This window comes from Pseudorasbora parva, chromosome 4 (genome assembly GCF_024679245.1).
Source record: "Pseudorasbora parva isolate DD20220531a chromosome 4, ASM2467924v1, whole genome shotgun sequence".
NCBI classification, from domain to species: domain Eukaryota; kingdom Metazoa; phylum Chordata; class Actinopteri; order Cypriniformes; family Gobionidae; genus Pseudorasbora; species Pseudorasbora parva.
Window position 1 is genome coordinate 36,645,842 of NC_090175.1, and position 16,864 is coordinate 36,662,705.

General features: G+C 34.7%; 1 protein-coding gene across 4 annotated transcripts in view; it reads right to left on the reverse strand.

Annotated features, from left to right (window-relative positions):
- Positions 1-16,864, reverse strand: part of tmem131l (transmembrane 131 like) — a 69,700-nt gene that overhangs the window by 21,380 nt on the left and 31,456 nt on the right. For all 4 annotated transcript variants that reach the window (XM_067441662.1, XM_067441660.1, XM_067441661.1 and 1 more), the window contains exons 4-9: positions 13,489-13,560; positions 7,422-7,542; positions 7,149-7,265; positions 4,647-4,751; positions 1,962-2,039; positions 868-1,021 (exon numbers count right to left, since the gene is read on the reverse strand). In XM_067441662.1, coding sequence (XP_067297763.1) covers positions 868-1,021; positions 1,962-2,039; positions 4,647-4,751; positions 7,149-7,265; positions 7,422-7,542; positions 13,489-13,560 — 647 coding nt within the window. The remainder of the gene's footprint in view (positions 1-867; positions 1,022-1,961; positions 2,040-4,646; positions 4,752-7,148; positions 7,266-7,421; positions 7,543-13,488; positions 13,561-16,864) is intronic.

Consider the following 16,864-nt stretch of genomic DNA (forward strand, 5'->3'; position numbering starts at 1 on the left):
ACATGCAAAATTTGCTTTCATCCAAAAAAAGGACCACTGAGCAACTGTCCAGTGCTGCTTCTCTGTAGCCCAAAGTGGCTTGCCCTGGGGAATGCGGCACCTGTAGCCCATTTCCTGCACACGCCTGTGCACGGTGGCTCTGGATGTTTCTACTCCAGACTCAGTCCACTGCTTCCGCAGGTCCCCCAAGGTCTGGAATCGGTCCTTCTCCACAATCTTCCTCAGGGTCCGGTCACCTCTTCTCGTTGTGCAGCGTTTTTTTGCCACACTTTTTCCTTCCCACTGAGGTGCCTTGATACAGCACTCTGGGAACAGCCTATTCGTTCAGAAATTTCTTTCTGTGTCTTACCCTCTCGCTTGAGGGTGTCAATGATGGCCTTCTGGACAGCAGTCAGGTCGGCAGTCTTACCCATGATTGCGGTTTTGAGTAATGAACCAGGCTAGGTTTTAAAAGCCTCAGGAATCTTTTGCAGGTGTTTAGAGTTAATTAGTGTATTCAGATGATTAGGTTAATAGCTCGTTCAGAGAAAATTTTCATGATATGCTAGTTTTTTGAGGTAGGAATTTTGGGTTTTCATGAGCTGTATGCCAAAATCATCAGTATTAAAACAATAAAAGACCTGAAATATTTCAGTTGGAGTGCAATGAATCTAAAATATAAGTAAGTTTATTTTTTATCATTACATTATGGAAAATAATGAACTTTATCACAATATGCTATTTTTTTGAGAAGGACCTGTATATGTCAAAAATAATGTTAAGCACTTCAAGTGTCTGCAGCAGACAACAAATATGGGTTTGGAATGCAAAAGCGTCAAATGGAAAATTAAAAAAAATATATATGTATAAAAGTACAAATTGACATACAGACAGCATCTTCTGGTGATGGGAGGACCAGCAGCACCACAATATTCTCCAGCACATATGGCTTGAGTTTGTCCAGATAGGTTGGCCTTTCCCCTCTTTCAGAAAGACTGATCTGAAGTGCAATTCTGCCCTCTTCAGATACTAAACACCAACCCTGTGAGCAAAGAGAGTGAAATGGAAAGGCTATAGGCGCATATTTCATCAACATGCTACACACTCGTCAACACAAAATTACAGGAATGCGAAGCGTTCCAACTAAACAAGACCTGCCCTGTCCGAGCATTCACTCACCAGATAACTTGCAAACCGAGGCAACTAAAGCTGTCATCTCCATCTCCTAAACTACATGATTTTAGGTGTAAGCATCATTAAACCATATTATATTTCGGTGTGAACGTTTTCTTTGGATGGATTGCTGTTAAAGGCTCTATCGACACCTTAATGAAATGTATTCTGCCGTGTGCTTCCAGAACTTTTTCCTCCTGCATTCAAACTTACAATGGTAAACTCACGGTGTTGCTGTGTACAACACAGTTATGCTAAAATTAAAAAAATTAAAATGCATTTATTCTGGCCTTGATACAACAGCAACAACGATGGAGGATAACAATCGGACCTGAGCTTTTGTTAGTTCCTGGATATTTTGTTGGTTGTATGCTACCAACAAAGGAGCTAGAAAGGTGATTTGCATTCGGTTCCTGATTCTGTTTGTAATTCACTAAAGCTTAGTAAAATAGTCTGTCTGTGAGCTCAAAGTTTTACGTAACAGCAGTGGCTCTGAGCATGTGACGAAATGCACAAATCTTATTGGTTGGCCAGTTTGCTTTGCAGAAATTAGAACACCTCTCCATGAAAATGTTTGCATTGAAGCCATTGAGTCAGTCCGAACAGACGTATCAGCACATGTTTTGTCGCACCTAATATTCATCCAGGCATTGAAACACTCCCTGAAACTGGGATTCACACATTAACAGTGTACAGTCAAGAAATAAGCCTAACACTTAGCTGAAAGATCAAGTTCAAATCATGTAATGACATACCTCTCAGTAAGAGTTACAAAATATTTAAAGTGTTAGTAAACGTAACATTCATACCTGGGGCTGATTGTAGAACTTTTTTGGTAAACTGCAGTCAAGCAGCAGACCTAAAATAGTTATATTAGAAGCATCTTCCTGCAGGAAAAAAAAGAACATTAAAACCCATCAGTTCAGAAGCTCTTTTTAGAATAAATTAAATAACCGCAGAATTTATATTTTCAGAATAAATAGTCATTTACATTATTTAGAAGAAACTTCCATCTGTAGCAACTTAAGATATATTATATGACAAGCATAGTTCCATAGTTGCACAATACACAATTTGTGTGGCAGTTTCCATAGTGAACAAAGATATTTTCTTCAAATGTAAATGATTCTAAATAAGGAACTGAATATATCTTTGGGGGCCCAGTGCAGCTTTTTTGTTCATTTTTTTGCGTCTCCTCCATTAAAGACTCTTAACTTTCACTTCCTCCACCTCTTCAGGCAACAAGAATAATTCAATACATTCAAGACCATCAGTCAATAATGAGACAGGCCTCATTAAAAGTAAGGTAGTCATTGCCTACCAAATGTTACTGAGTATACATTCTAAAGCTAATGGATTACCATCACATTTTTTTTAAACGGTTTTTCAGTATTATTAAAATTTAAGTGATTTCAGTTTTAAGGGATTTGAATGTGGGAGGTGTATGTGACCACATCCATGAACATTAAACCAATCACCAAAAAGATTTAATTGTCATTTACTCACCATCATGCCATACCAAAACAATATAGCACAAAAGATGAACCTTCACAAAAGATGATTCAGGCCATTTTTTAACTCTTAATACATATAATGAAAATAGATGAAGTAGAAGAAGGTAGTCTATTTCAAATTTCAAGTCTTCTGAAGACTGAAATTTAAGCCATTATTAGCTGAAAATCTAATTTGTGCAGTTGCATATTCAAATATGTTGCGCTGGTTACACGAGAACCACCAACCGGTCACACTGCATCTTCATAAACAAATGAGATTGGTAAAGAACAGGTAAGCCTGAGATGATGATATTCTATAAAAAGTTTTATTTTCATTTTTGTGCGTGTTGTCATTTTTTAATATATCAGCCTCCACCAATCATCATTACTTTTACTGTATGGAATTGAGAACCTTGGAGATTCTTCTTTTGTGTCACATGGAAGAAAGAAATCCGTACGAGTTTAGAAAGACATGAGAGCAAATAAATGGTGACACAGCAAACTATTTTAACAGCAGGTAGCTTGAAGGGGCTTATCCCTGTAAAAAGGGAAATATGCACATTTTTACAAACACTACAGCAAGACACTGATTGCCCATGGTGAAATATCATGGCACTACAATATGACAGCAAAATGCTGTGAAATGTCAGAGGAACCGGTTTAATTGAGCATGTCTCTTCCAGGGGAGTCAAGATTTCAGAAGTTGTCGATCGGTGAAACACCCTACTGTTATCAAGTTGTTTTGAGCTGGTAAATTCAACACATACTTGAGTATATTGACACTTAAATTACAATTACAAGTGAACAGCAGGTTTACATCATCGCTCCTTAAGAATGTATCTTGTCAATAATCTGGTCAATTACTTTTATCTAATCAGGTAGAATTAACCGCTAGAGTTGCGCTACACATGATCACATTAAGCCTGGAATTATTCAAGGGAAGTGTGCGGATACAGGTTTGTCCCCAGTATCAAAAGTTTTCAAGTAAAGAATGGGGGTAATTTTTTGCCCACCAGATAAGTCAGCTGGATCTCAAGAGGAATAACAACTTATATTCAGTTGTCATTCAGTATGAGACACTGCAGTGGCTTCATCCACAGCTCAAATTAAACATGGCTGCTACAACAGGAGTATGTCTATATATAAACTTGTTTATGAAAGCCAAGACCCAGTAGAACACCTATACGCGATAAAACACACTGAGAAGAAACATACAGTGGTCTTGTGATGCATGTTAAATAGTGATTTAGAAAAAACATCTGACATAAATCAACAATGCAGCAATTACTATATTTTTAGACACCTGAGCACGAGTTAGTGTTGCAAGTTTTGACAGTCCTGGGGTAAATGTATCTGCTGTTGTATAAAATATACTTTATACTTTTGTATAAAAGTATAAAGTATTATGTTTATCCAATATTAAATGCATTTAATACAAATAAAATAATTGCCAAACCCAACTCATACACTATTGTCTTGGAATGTAACATCTATCTTGCAAGATTTTTATATTCATTATTATTGTTTATTAAAAGTTCTAAAATAATTCTTAACTTGAGCAATGCATGTTTAGAACACCATGTCATGCACAAGATGCTGCAAAAGATGCAAATGCAAAAGTCAAATGAATGTTTACAGACAAAAAGAATGGAAAAGCACCACAGTAGAAAGCAAACGTGTTCAGTGTGAACGGCCCCATATGCAGTCATTTTTGCTTTCAGTGCTAACTATAAAAAAATATCAACACGAGAGAAACTGCAGTCAAGTGGGTTTGCCTAGCTGTCTCTGCTGTTTAGGCTTTTTTCCATGTACGATGACCTGAATATGTGTGTGTGTGTGTGTGTGTGTGTTAATGGCTATGACAGTAATAGGAGACAGAAGCACTCAGCTGTCACTGGACCTCATATGTCATCCAGCACAAAGGATAGTAAACTAAAAAGAACATCTGCACATGCAAGCTCACAACTGGGCAAACAGTATAACCACATGCATTATGCTTACCTGAGTTTGTGTTAGATTAATGCTTTGTATGTGGGGAAATATCAGAATGGTATCTTTTCTTTGGACATCCTTGACTGATCGCCCATGGACGCCAACCCCAAACACCTAGGAGAGAGAAAGAGACGACACACATTTCATGATATAATAAAAGCATCATAAATACACACAAGTATAAATTTCTGTTGCTAAAACCTTTTAATGAAAAGGTAGACAATGTAGTTTTGTAGACAAATTTAAATTGAGCTCATATTATGTGCTTTCTTTTTACCAAACAGATTATTGAAGAATATTAGTAACTTTTCTGACCTGTCTTTTATTTGTTGTGTTCCAAAATAGGAACTACATTGCTATAAAGTTGCTTTATCTTCTTGGTTCAGTTCGCTTTCACAAGCCAACATTTTAAAACAGACCAAAATTTGTTAAATGAATAGTCAAATGTCCTGATTATTTACTCACCTCAAGGCCATTTAAACTATATTGACTTTCAGCTTAAGAAAAATTAAGGTTTTGGATGAAAAATTCCAAAAAAAAATTTATGGTGTCCAACACAGACAAATCCATATTTACGCAGCATTAAAAGGCTCCACATTACCCCAGCCGATGAATAAGTCATTTACAGAAATTATTATTATTATTACAAAAATTAAATTCTTTTTAACTACAAATGCTCCAGCTCGTTCACAACCTCTCTCTCATGATGTGAGGATGTTGTGAAGCTCGCACATGCAATAATTCTTTATAAGTGTGGCGAATGATGATTGCTCTGTATTAGTAATTGTTTCTATTTATTGTTAGAAATTATCCGTTCGTGTATCCAGAAGGTAAACTCTCTCTTACTAAACCTTCTCATTAATGCAGAGCTGACCTATTGCACAAAACTAGGATAAGGGATTAAACCGGGATATCTTGGTGATCCTGGCTCAATTTATGTGCTAATATAGTTATCTTTCATTAACGTTATCATTCTTGGTGTGAGTGTGCCTTCAGGGTACGTTTACACGACAGCAGTGTACTAAATTTTGCATACAGATGACAGGCTCACCAGGATCTCTAGGATTGTTGATTGGTCTTGTGGAGCCCTTTGAAGCTGCCTAGTTATGGATTTTGGACCATCAAAAATGCCCTACGACCGGCACCATTACCTTATGGCGAAGGTCAAGAAAATTCTGGAAATATTTTATCAAAAGCAATATCAAAAGAAAGTCATATACATCTTAGATGGCCATGGGTTGAGTAAATAATCAGGAAATTGTCTTTTGGGGTGAACTATTCCTTTAAAGTCATATGTGAGCAAATAAGTCATTGGACTGGATTGCATTCTCACTAAATCTAACTGTTCCAGAGTTTGCTAGAAATTGGAATATTATGGTGCAGATCAAACTAGATGAAAAAACATCTTTAAGGCTAAAAAAAAAAAAAGACTTATTTCAAATAAAGGCTATCCTTTTGAAAGTTATACTCGAATAATATATATTTTTTAATTATCTTTTTTTACTGTTTATATATTAATCAGACACTGAAAACTAGAGTAATGGCTGCTAAATACTCACAGGAAGAAATAACATTTTAAAATATAAATAAAATAGTAAACCATTTTTTTTGTGTCAAAATTACTTTACTGTTAATAAATGTAGACTTCTTAAGCATAAGAGACTTCTTTCAAAGACATTTAAAGAAAAATCTTACCAACCCCAATTTTTTTAGCGGTAGTAAAATAAAGATTTAGTAGGCGTTTCCAAACTTTTCACTTGTACGATAATCAGCATATCAATAGAGTTTCGTTCATACATAAAGTATGAACACCATGGTGTTACAGCTTCTATCAGATCACCAGGAACTTATTCATAATGAAAACATGCCTACAGAAGACATTTGCAACGTATGCTACATGACCTGAATACTAATATATGCCAGTGCAGATTGCTTTGCTGACTAGTGAATTTGTTTGATGACAGTCATAAAGCATCACACTATTCTGGTTATTTCAAAGGAATCTGCACCATCAAGCTTGTTGCTAATCACTATGTATTATAATAAATAACTGCCCTACATTTCCAGAATGATAGAGACCTTAATTTGGTTAAATTTTTTAAACATTTGAAAGAATATCAGATATAAGAGTTATAAGATATAAGATGACATATAAAGAGTAAGGCAGATAAACATGAGAAAAGCAAACTGCACGCAAATTGCCCTGGGCGAAGCTTTGGTCTTGAATATTATGTCATGTGATTTTACCCAAAATGATTGGCTGAAACACGCACTTTGGTTGAGGGAGGGAAAAAAACAAGCATTCTTAAGTGATCACTAACTATGGGAGTACCATTTACAACATCATTTTCATTTTATGTAACCGGCTGAATTTGCACTGCTGCCAAGCTAAATAAACCTCTTTAAAATGTGAATATATCCCATATGTGCCCCTAAGTAATATGTTATGCATACATGAAACCTCTAAAAAGTGCAAAAGTGACTGTAATGCTATAGTTTTATACAACTCGCCTGGTATGATATCATCCCATGGTTTGATGTGTTAATAAATAAAGAGATTTCTTCATTGCCCTCCACTGTTGGGAGGAAAATGATTTTAAAAGATGTTGTCCCTCTGGGTGGAATTACCTGTAACACAAAAGAAAATAACATCTACAAGAAACGGAATGACAAGAAACACTGGATTACACACAAAGTATATGGGACAATGAGACTGATTAAATTCATGTAGAGGAAGAGGGAGAGAGGACCAAATGCTTGGATTGGACTGGAGTACATACTTACCCTTCTGTGGAAGGAAGGCATGTGAAAACTGCTGGATGTAAACACCGAAAGCAGAGAGACTGGGAACTCTGGGCTGGGATTGTGGATATTTACGGTTTCAGCTCTTGGCAGCCCAACCGGCCTGCAGAACGACAGATCCACATGTTAAAGAGCGAATACTGCATTATAGACTCCAAAATCACATTCACCAGAATGTTTCGGTTAAAGCGTGTCACTGTAAACGTAACCATTGTGAAACAGAAAAGCTGATCTAAATGACTGATACGTCAGGGAATGTTACACTTATATGAACGTTCTTGCCTTGAAGCATAACCTTGTTCAAAAAGAGATCATTTATTTAAGTCTCTGGACAGAAACGGCTGACTCTCACAGCGCACGCTTCCCTAAAGCATCACAATGAGAACGGTTCAACGGTGTTACAACACTTGAGTAAAGATGAAAGTAAATGTCATTCAAAGCCACAAACATCTATTAAAAGACTTGAGTTGACCTTTCAAAGCTTATTCTAACCACAGAAAGCTTAGCAGCTCAGCTCTTTATGTTATGATGTTCCTGTGGTCAAAGGCCAGCTTCAAAAGAGGTGTGTGAATATCAGCATGTGAAACACGGAGACCAATAAAAACGCCTCCAGATCCAGATCTCACCAGCAGTGAATCTTAAGCGTTCATAAGTGTACTGACTACTACATCTAGAGATACCAAAACTCAACTATTTTAATGCACAGATTAGGTAACCAACTTGTTAACCCGTTATCTGCACCATTTGCTGTTTCTGTAAAGAATAGCATCCAACAGCTGTATGGACAATTATTAGAATTAAAATTATTAAAATAAGACTATTAAAGACAAACAACTATTAAAATAAGAAACATCATCAAGTAAGAAATAATCATTTAGATAAGTAAAAAAAAAAAGAAAAAAAAGAATAACATTAGACCGATTTAAAAATCGCAATGAGTTCTGTATCAACAGCAAAACCATTTAGTCTGAAATTTTTTTCAAGTATTGTTTAACTGGTGATTGTCCAATAAAGCATTTTGACTGTTTCAGAGTTTATCTCATGCACACAGCATGGATAAGCTACAACAGAAAAAGATGTCAACCATGACAAAAATAAAAGAAAAAAATCAAGAGTACAAATACACAAAATATGTTCCAATAAAATATCAAGAGCTGGAAGAACAGTTGCTAAAGAAATGATCTACATCTGTTTTAACATGATAATATGATACTCAAAACAGTATACCAGGTTGGATTACATAGTCATCCATATGTAATTACCGAAACAGTATTTTTGGTTTGTAGCTAAAAGAAAACTTTTCCGTAAAAGAAATAAACAAATATGGTTACATTTTATTTTAAGATGTCTTTGCTACACTGTAATTATACATTTAAGTGCTGAATAAAATTATTAAACATGTACTTACTATTGGGTTAGTTGCATGTAATTATGCATTATTTATAGTTATTACTATAGTAATGACACTATAAAATAAAGTTTTACCAAAAATAAATTTTTGACATATCAAAACGTAGAAAATGTATTCTGATTCAATTTATAATATAACAATGGCATAATTTAGAAATGTAATGGCTTAAACAACAACACCAATAATATAAAGAGTAATAATAATAATAATAATAATAATAATAACAACAACCATTATTTTTAATATATGACATAATAAAATTTAAATAAATTATTATTGTTGAAGTTGTTTTATGATCAAGTTATTATTGCACATATACAAATAAATTAAAACAATAAAAAGTTTGTGCATAAATATCAGTCATATATTATGTCATATAATATCAGTCATGAAAAAGATAGTTTCCAAGAGGTTTCCAAAATTGAAATCCAGTATAACTTGTAATTATATAACAATGCCTGAGAATTGCCATTCCAAGTCTAGGCTGTTGTCCATGTGTCCTAATGGAAGAGGTGTTGGGAGTGTGAGGGCTGTGTGTGTGTGTGTGTGTGTGTGTGTGTGTGTGTGTGTGTGTGTGTGTGTGTGTGTGTGTGTGTGTGTGTGTGTGTGTGTGTGTGTGTGTGTGTGTGTGTGTGTGTGTGTGTGTGTGTGTGTAAGGCAGATAATAAGATGTAGATGGTGGTGCAGAAGCACTGATGAAATTAGCAACCAGACAAAACAAGGACATGTTTGTTTCTCTCTCTCTGTGTCTCTCTCTCTGGTTATGCAGTAGTAGGTGTTGCATCATTGCAGGAACAAGTTTTGGGGGAAAGGCGTAGACTACTACCTACTTGTGCATACATGTGCAAAGAAACATTATTATGCAATACACCTCTATGTATCTAGAGCAGCTAGTATCAAAACACCTGCACAGAAATGTATTTGATATTTAAAACCAAAAGATAGTAATGATTTGGTTTGGCAAGAGTGGCTAATCTTTAGGCTTTAATTCTGTATAAATGTTTTATAATATTCCCAATCACATTACATTTATATGGGGCAAGATATTATATAAATATAGTATTTATATATCATTTAACAAACTTTTTATAATATAACATGTTAAAAGATAAAACAATATGGCCTATTTGGTATACAAAATACCATTTATTCCATCCAGTCATTCAATCATCTCCCTTATATTATATACAGTATGTCTGGCTGGACATATATAAGGTGGAAGAGTGGAAGAGATGGGAGAGCGATAAACCAAAATCCCTCCGGAGTGAGGACCATCCGTTTAGATCCGCTCTGATAGATAGATCTGTATAGCCTTGGTGGTTGGGCCAGGAAGATTTGTCTGCAAGGGTACTGTTTAAAAGCAGTTACCTGACAAATATTTTTAAACCGAAATCCCTCCGGCTTTAGGTTGATCTGTTTAGATCTGCTCTGATGGATAGGTCTGTATAGCCTTGGTGGGTCCAGGATAATTTGTCTGCAAGGGTACTGTTCAAATGGACAGTTACCTAACAAATATTTTTAAAGTTAGCCCCGGAGTTAGGCCAGGATGACTTGTCTGCAAGGGTACTGTTCAAGCGCAGAGTTATCTGACAAATATATTTTTTTAAAAGTTAGCCCTGGAGTTAGGCCAGGAATACTCCTCTGCAAAAGTGCGGTTTAAAGAAACAGTAACCTGACAAATATTTTTAAAGTTAGCCCTTGGAATCAGGCCAGGAAGATTGGTCTGCAAGGGTACTGTTTAAACACAGTTACCTGACAAATATTTTTAAAGTTAGCCCTGGAGTTAGGCCAGGAAGATCGGTCTGCAAGAGTGCAGTTTAAACACACAGTTACCTGACAAATATTTTTATTCTGAAATTCCTCCAATGCGAGGGCGATCCATTTAGATCTGCTCTGATGGATAGATATGTATAGCACTGGTGATTCTAAGAAGATTTGTCTGCAACAGTAGTGTTTAAATGCACAGTTACCTGATAAATATAAACAGTAAAATCGTAAACCTGACTCTCCATTTTCTTCCAGTCCAGTTAGGGGTGATTAATGTTTTTATTTTATTCTCTTATGAATATTTTAATTCCATTTCTGAGGAAAGCACTTTGAATTGCCACTGTGTATGAAACATGCTATATAAATGAACTTGCCTTGCCTATTGTTTTTCTCTTTTATTTGTTTTTGAGGCCTTGAGGAAATCCAGAGGGTAACTACTTTCAGGCTGTAATGTTTGGATAAAGTTACTGATTAAATACTGAATTACATTTTTAAAATTAACCTTCCCATCTCTAGTCACTCGGATTTACAATGTTTGTATTGCGCTTGAAAAACAAAGAATCGTGAATCAAATGGATCCACTGTCAACCGAGATTTACAGCCCTACAAAACAAATAAAGCGGTCGGGTTTTTCATAATCATTGAAGACACACTGTGCATTTTTGGACCTAATACTGTTTGAAGACCAACTTAAGATTCCCCAACATCTAAAGTGTTTATTGTAGCAAGGGATGCATTTTGAGAATCATTTAATTGATATAAAATGATTAAAATATTAATAAAAATATGTTAAAAGAACATTAAACTAGCTAAAATCTAAGAGGGGGAAACAGGGATAATGTGATATATTAAATTTAATATTTATTTATTTATTTTTAAAAAGGGACCGTGTACATTAATCAACATTCATGAATATAAATGTACCCAAAACAGCCCAAAGGCTAGTTTTCATTGGTAGTCCCTTTGCCAGATGTTATTAGGCCTAAAACTAGAGAAAATAATCATTTCATTACTTGTCTTTCACTAGTAAAGATACCTTATATGACATCTCATTATATTGGGTGTGCACTCCCTTACTTATGATTGACATGTATGCACATGCTCTAAATATTTCAAGTTTAACAACAATACATACTTCTTGTTTGGATGACTCATTTCTTCATAAAAACATTGTTCATTAAAATTGTTTTTAAAAATAAAACATTAGTAATGTCACGGCGAAAAGGGACACCTTGGCCGATCATAAGGAAGCTATTGGTAATTAAAATTATTTGCATTTGAGGAAATGTTTTTTAAATGTTAAATGTGCCCTGACCTACACCTTTAGATATAAGGTTGATATATTAGATATAAGGAACTTGTGTTCAACCATATAAATAACATTTGCACTAAAAAAAATATTTTAAGTTTCCAATGTAAATAAGCATGTTCATTAACAAGTATTATCAAGTTTATCTAAGTTGTTGCAGATCTAATCACACCTATAATATTTTGCACACACAGCTGTGAAATCTGGCTCTGTGTTGTCCTAAGGAAAGGTCACAACATGCAGTAACACTTCCACCAAATGGAACTATACTCATTAAAACGTCTACAACTCTAGTCATTTCTTAAGGTCAAAATGAAACCAATGCAGTCCAAACTCTGCCACTGTTCTTCCATCAGAAGAAAATAAACTCCAGCCATATTTGGTCATCCTGTCTGCAGAGTTCAGTCACAAGCCAAGTTCAGCTTTAAAATAGAGCAGACATTAACCCTTTAAATGGCAAGACCATAAAAATAAATCTGAAAATGTATTTATTGCCTTTTTCCATCTTCTTGGGATTATAATTTTTTATTTTTTTTAATGTTTGTATCCCCCAGGATTCGTTGCTGGTTCGAGGGTATAAATACATTGAAAAAGATTGTTTGGCAATGCGTGTTACAACATTTTAGAACATTCTTTGTAAAATTCTGTTTAACAATAAGCATAATGCATATTTTTTAATATATTATATATAGCCTACTGTATCATATTTAACAAGCAAATTTCTAAATTAATAATCTTTGTAAATCTTTGTATTATATAAAGATGTTTAGTTATATTTTGCCCCAAACATAACTTTTACTATGAGCCAGGTCTGGATAAATATAAATGAATATCTTCATTTACATGATTCACAACATGATTGTTCCCCTGTCACCTTTTCAGTTTCCTGTAATGCCATTTGAGTCCACTCACAGAGTTTCTCGCATATAAAGTTTACATTTAGTTTTTGTTACATTCATGGACATTGAATGTTCAAATACATTATTGTATGCACATGTTCCTTAAAAAAAACAAATGCACTTTTTGGTCAAAATGACAATCTGGTAAGTAAGTACTATTCATTAAACAACAACACTAACGAAAAAGTCTTCCACATTTCAACATGAACAAAGTTTAGCCTAATGGGGTGTAGGTTTTTTTTTTCATATCAACAGAAAAATATACCGGGATTACCTGGCTTCTCTCTAGGCTGCCCTGCTTCAGAGCATAGTTAATGATATGCTAAAGCCCGCCTCCACATTGACGTGATTGGTTACTAGGTAGTTTGTGAGGTAAGAAACACCAGGGATTGCAAACCGTGTTTTTGAGACTGTTGAATTTGCACATTGTTTGTCTTAAAGCATATTAAAAACACCACATAGACATATAAACATTGATTTTCACCACAGGGGGGTCTTTTAATATATTTTAAAATATATATATATTTAATATATTATAATGGTTTTAAAAAATGGAAATATTTTTTTCTGACATTGCCATTACTTAAAATGTTTATAAGCCTATTATGGACAAAGTGTTTGCTGATATTTGTGGGTAAAATGTATAAACTGTAAAACTCTTACTGTAGACCGAAGTCCAGTGTGGGCGGCCGAAACTGGAGCCGTCTCCCACTCTCCTGCACATAAAACGAAGAGCTGAGGAGGAGAAAAGAAAGAAATGTGAAAAGTCATGTAGATTGATGCTTTTTTAAATGAAAAAGTGCTCTAAAAAATACAAAGCAAGAGAATCAAAACCATCAGGAAGGATTAAGAGTTGCTCTCTGAGGAAGGAGGGAAAACTTTTATGATATGCTGCTAAGCAGTGACATGTGAACAAATCAAAACAATATGACTATGCAGCCCATGTAACCAAGCATTTTCGACGCCATTTAAGTTAACTGCAGATCTCATGATCCAAAAGCCTTATTCAAATACAGCACTGAGAACTAATTTTGTTGTTTGTTATTTATTTTGAATTTTTTTGCTGGAACAAACATTTCACCAGTTCGACAAAACGAAAGTAAATTTACTTTTCACACAATGTTATCTTTTCACATGCATGAACGTTAATAAACCACAAACAGCATAGTTTGTTGGCAGTCTCAGGGAGTGACTCCATTCCTCCTGAGAAACACTCGTACCGCATTTACAATACACAGGGTATCTGCAGATTTCACCTAGTCAAATGGTTGGTCTCATTTGTAGTTGTAATACAGCAAACTATTAGTTGTAGCGAAAGAAAGAACTACCAACACCCCAGAATAAACACAACAAAATAGCTCCCTTGTCATGATATATTATTTAACTATATGCCTATATTACAAATAAACTAAACATGTTGAATTTTTACCCTAGTATGTTTTTCTGTGAATTTCTTAACGTTTGCCATGGCGTTCATTTTATTTCCAGATTGAATGTTTTTCACTAACAGCGCGTGCGAGCCTCAGCAGCACAACACTGACATCAGTAATAAACTAGCCATCGCTGAACTATGCTGAATGTTATAAAATCAGAAAAATCATTTTTGGGATATGATGCTGCCATTTGTGTAAACTTGCACAAACCCTTTTGAACTAGTTGTGAGGCTGGTCAGCTAACGTTAGCTGTAGTTCAACTGGATTCTGCGCCGCACTTCTCTCTGATGACGACGCGCAAATAACGTTGCAGCGGTGTGAAATCAGCGGTTTGTCCAATGATAACAGTCACTGTGTCCGTCAGACTGGAGAAAATGTCACGGTAATGTGACCAAAAATAAGACCCATCAAATCTGAATTTAAGACTTTTTAAGACTTTTTAAGGACCCGCAGACAGTATTTTGAGTATTAGAGAAAGATAGAGAAAAGTTAAGTGAACGTCCATCAGCTATCAAGTTAACAACACAGAAACTTCAAAGTGAGCTATAATAAATAACAAACACCAGAGAAAATACTACACAAGTGTGGCAAAAGGGTGACAGGAAACTAAAAAAAAACAGGAAGCTTAAGTGGGCAGCAGGGCAAAGCAGACCAAATGATCAACACCTTTGTTTATACTCACCTAATACTTTATAAATTATCTGTTTCTTTGAAAACACCTACTAATGCAGGTGAACAGGGCAAACAAAAAGAGCTATGAAGTTGTTCCGAAAAGTTTTGCTGAGCTTTGGTACTGCGTGATAATAAACATCCTTGTGTTTCGTGAAATTAAAAAAAAGTACAAATTAAATTTTCCGATTAATTGTGATGTAGATTCTTAAAATTCCCAATCCTTTCTACACTATACTTAATTTCAGGGGTTGTGCAAAAAAAAGAATATACATACAATATAATATACATACACTTTTTTTTGTCTATGTATATACACTGCCCTGCCAATATTATATATTAGGCATGGTAAAACATGGTACTTGCATGGTTTACTTATTTAAACAATAGGACTGTGTTGAGCTACAATGATTCGTTTTCTGTCGATTAATAAATCCAAAGATTTGCTCACCTTTCTAATAAAGCACATAATATATTAAAGCGTCTATAGCAGGGCGGACAGTAGTGGAGTATTTTTACTTTCTACTCGTATACTTTATCAGTGTTTTTCTTTGGAAAACTTTTACTTCCCTACATTCCAAAGCATAACATATACATATAATGTCATACTTTTTACTGCATATTTCATAAAAGTTGTTTTCTTCTTACCTTTAATAATTAATTACAATAAATTATATTCAATATGAAATGTATTGCAGTAAAAAGTACAATATTATGTTTTGGAATGTTGAAAAGAAACAAAATTACTTGGAAAGTAAAAATACTTAAATACGGTCAAACTCTAGACTTTAGCGTTTCCATGGTTTCTATAGAATAAAACTGGAAATCGAGGGTATGTCGTCATTGATAGGCGACACACTGACAAGGTCTGTGTCCTGGTTAAAAATGCTTATTTCTCTAGATTTAAACATTCTTGGAAACATTTGGGATAATGCAAATACACAAGTCAACAAAATATGTAACATTGTTCTAGTGTTTTAGTATATTTTAAATCTAAATATCTTAAACATTGTGCCTTTAAGAGTCTATGATTAGATCATTATTGCAGTTGTTATTATGTTTCTTCTATTATGTGTGGAAATGATTCCCCAAGTTCCCTCCCAACCATTCCTTCAAAATTTGAGCCTGATGAATCTTGAAACCTGGAATATGGCCATGATGTCTTCCTACATGGTTGTTTAAAATCAGAAAACAGACACGCTCCATCAATTAGGGTTAGAAGAAGTGTCACCAAACATATAACATGCTAGAAACATAATAAATCACTGCAGTAATGATACAATCGTTGAGTTAAGCATTTTCCTATTTAAATCCAAACAGCAACTTCTTTTTTTTTTTGCCCAGGCAGAGTATACATTTACATATTTTCCCAAAGATTTTAACTGCAGATGTCACTGTGTCACGCTTTCAAATATTATCATGAAGAAGGTTCCCTGCATGAACATTTATTCACTGCAGAATCTTTAGCACCATGGCAAAATAAATTAAATTCATATTTTATCTTGTGTATAAATGCAAATTCACAGTCTGTTATTAAAATAATGCAATATGAAAAACTATTTTGTTAAGTTGTCCTCAAAGGTTGCATGCAAAAAAATAAAAAAAAGTAGTGTGATTCAAAAACAAATGACTCATGATTGCTTTTAGTGAATTAACAACAACACAGGCTGAGAAGCCTGATTCCTGAAACGAATGACTCTTCTGAGTTGGTTCTTTTAATGAATACTTCAAAAGGACAAATCACACTAATATAATCAAAGCAAATAAAAAAAGCAACCGATTCAAAAGCTTGTTTCTGTGATCTATGACCCAGCTTGTTCACTGGGTTCTATGGCTGTAATATGCTGTGTTTTCCACACACTGGCAACCTGTGGTGGTGAAATACTATTGGGGAAAAACAACATGGAACGCACATTTCAAAGTTAAATAACTGGCTG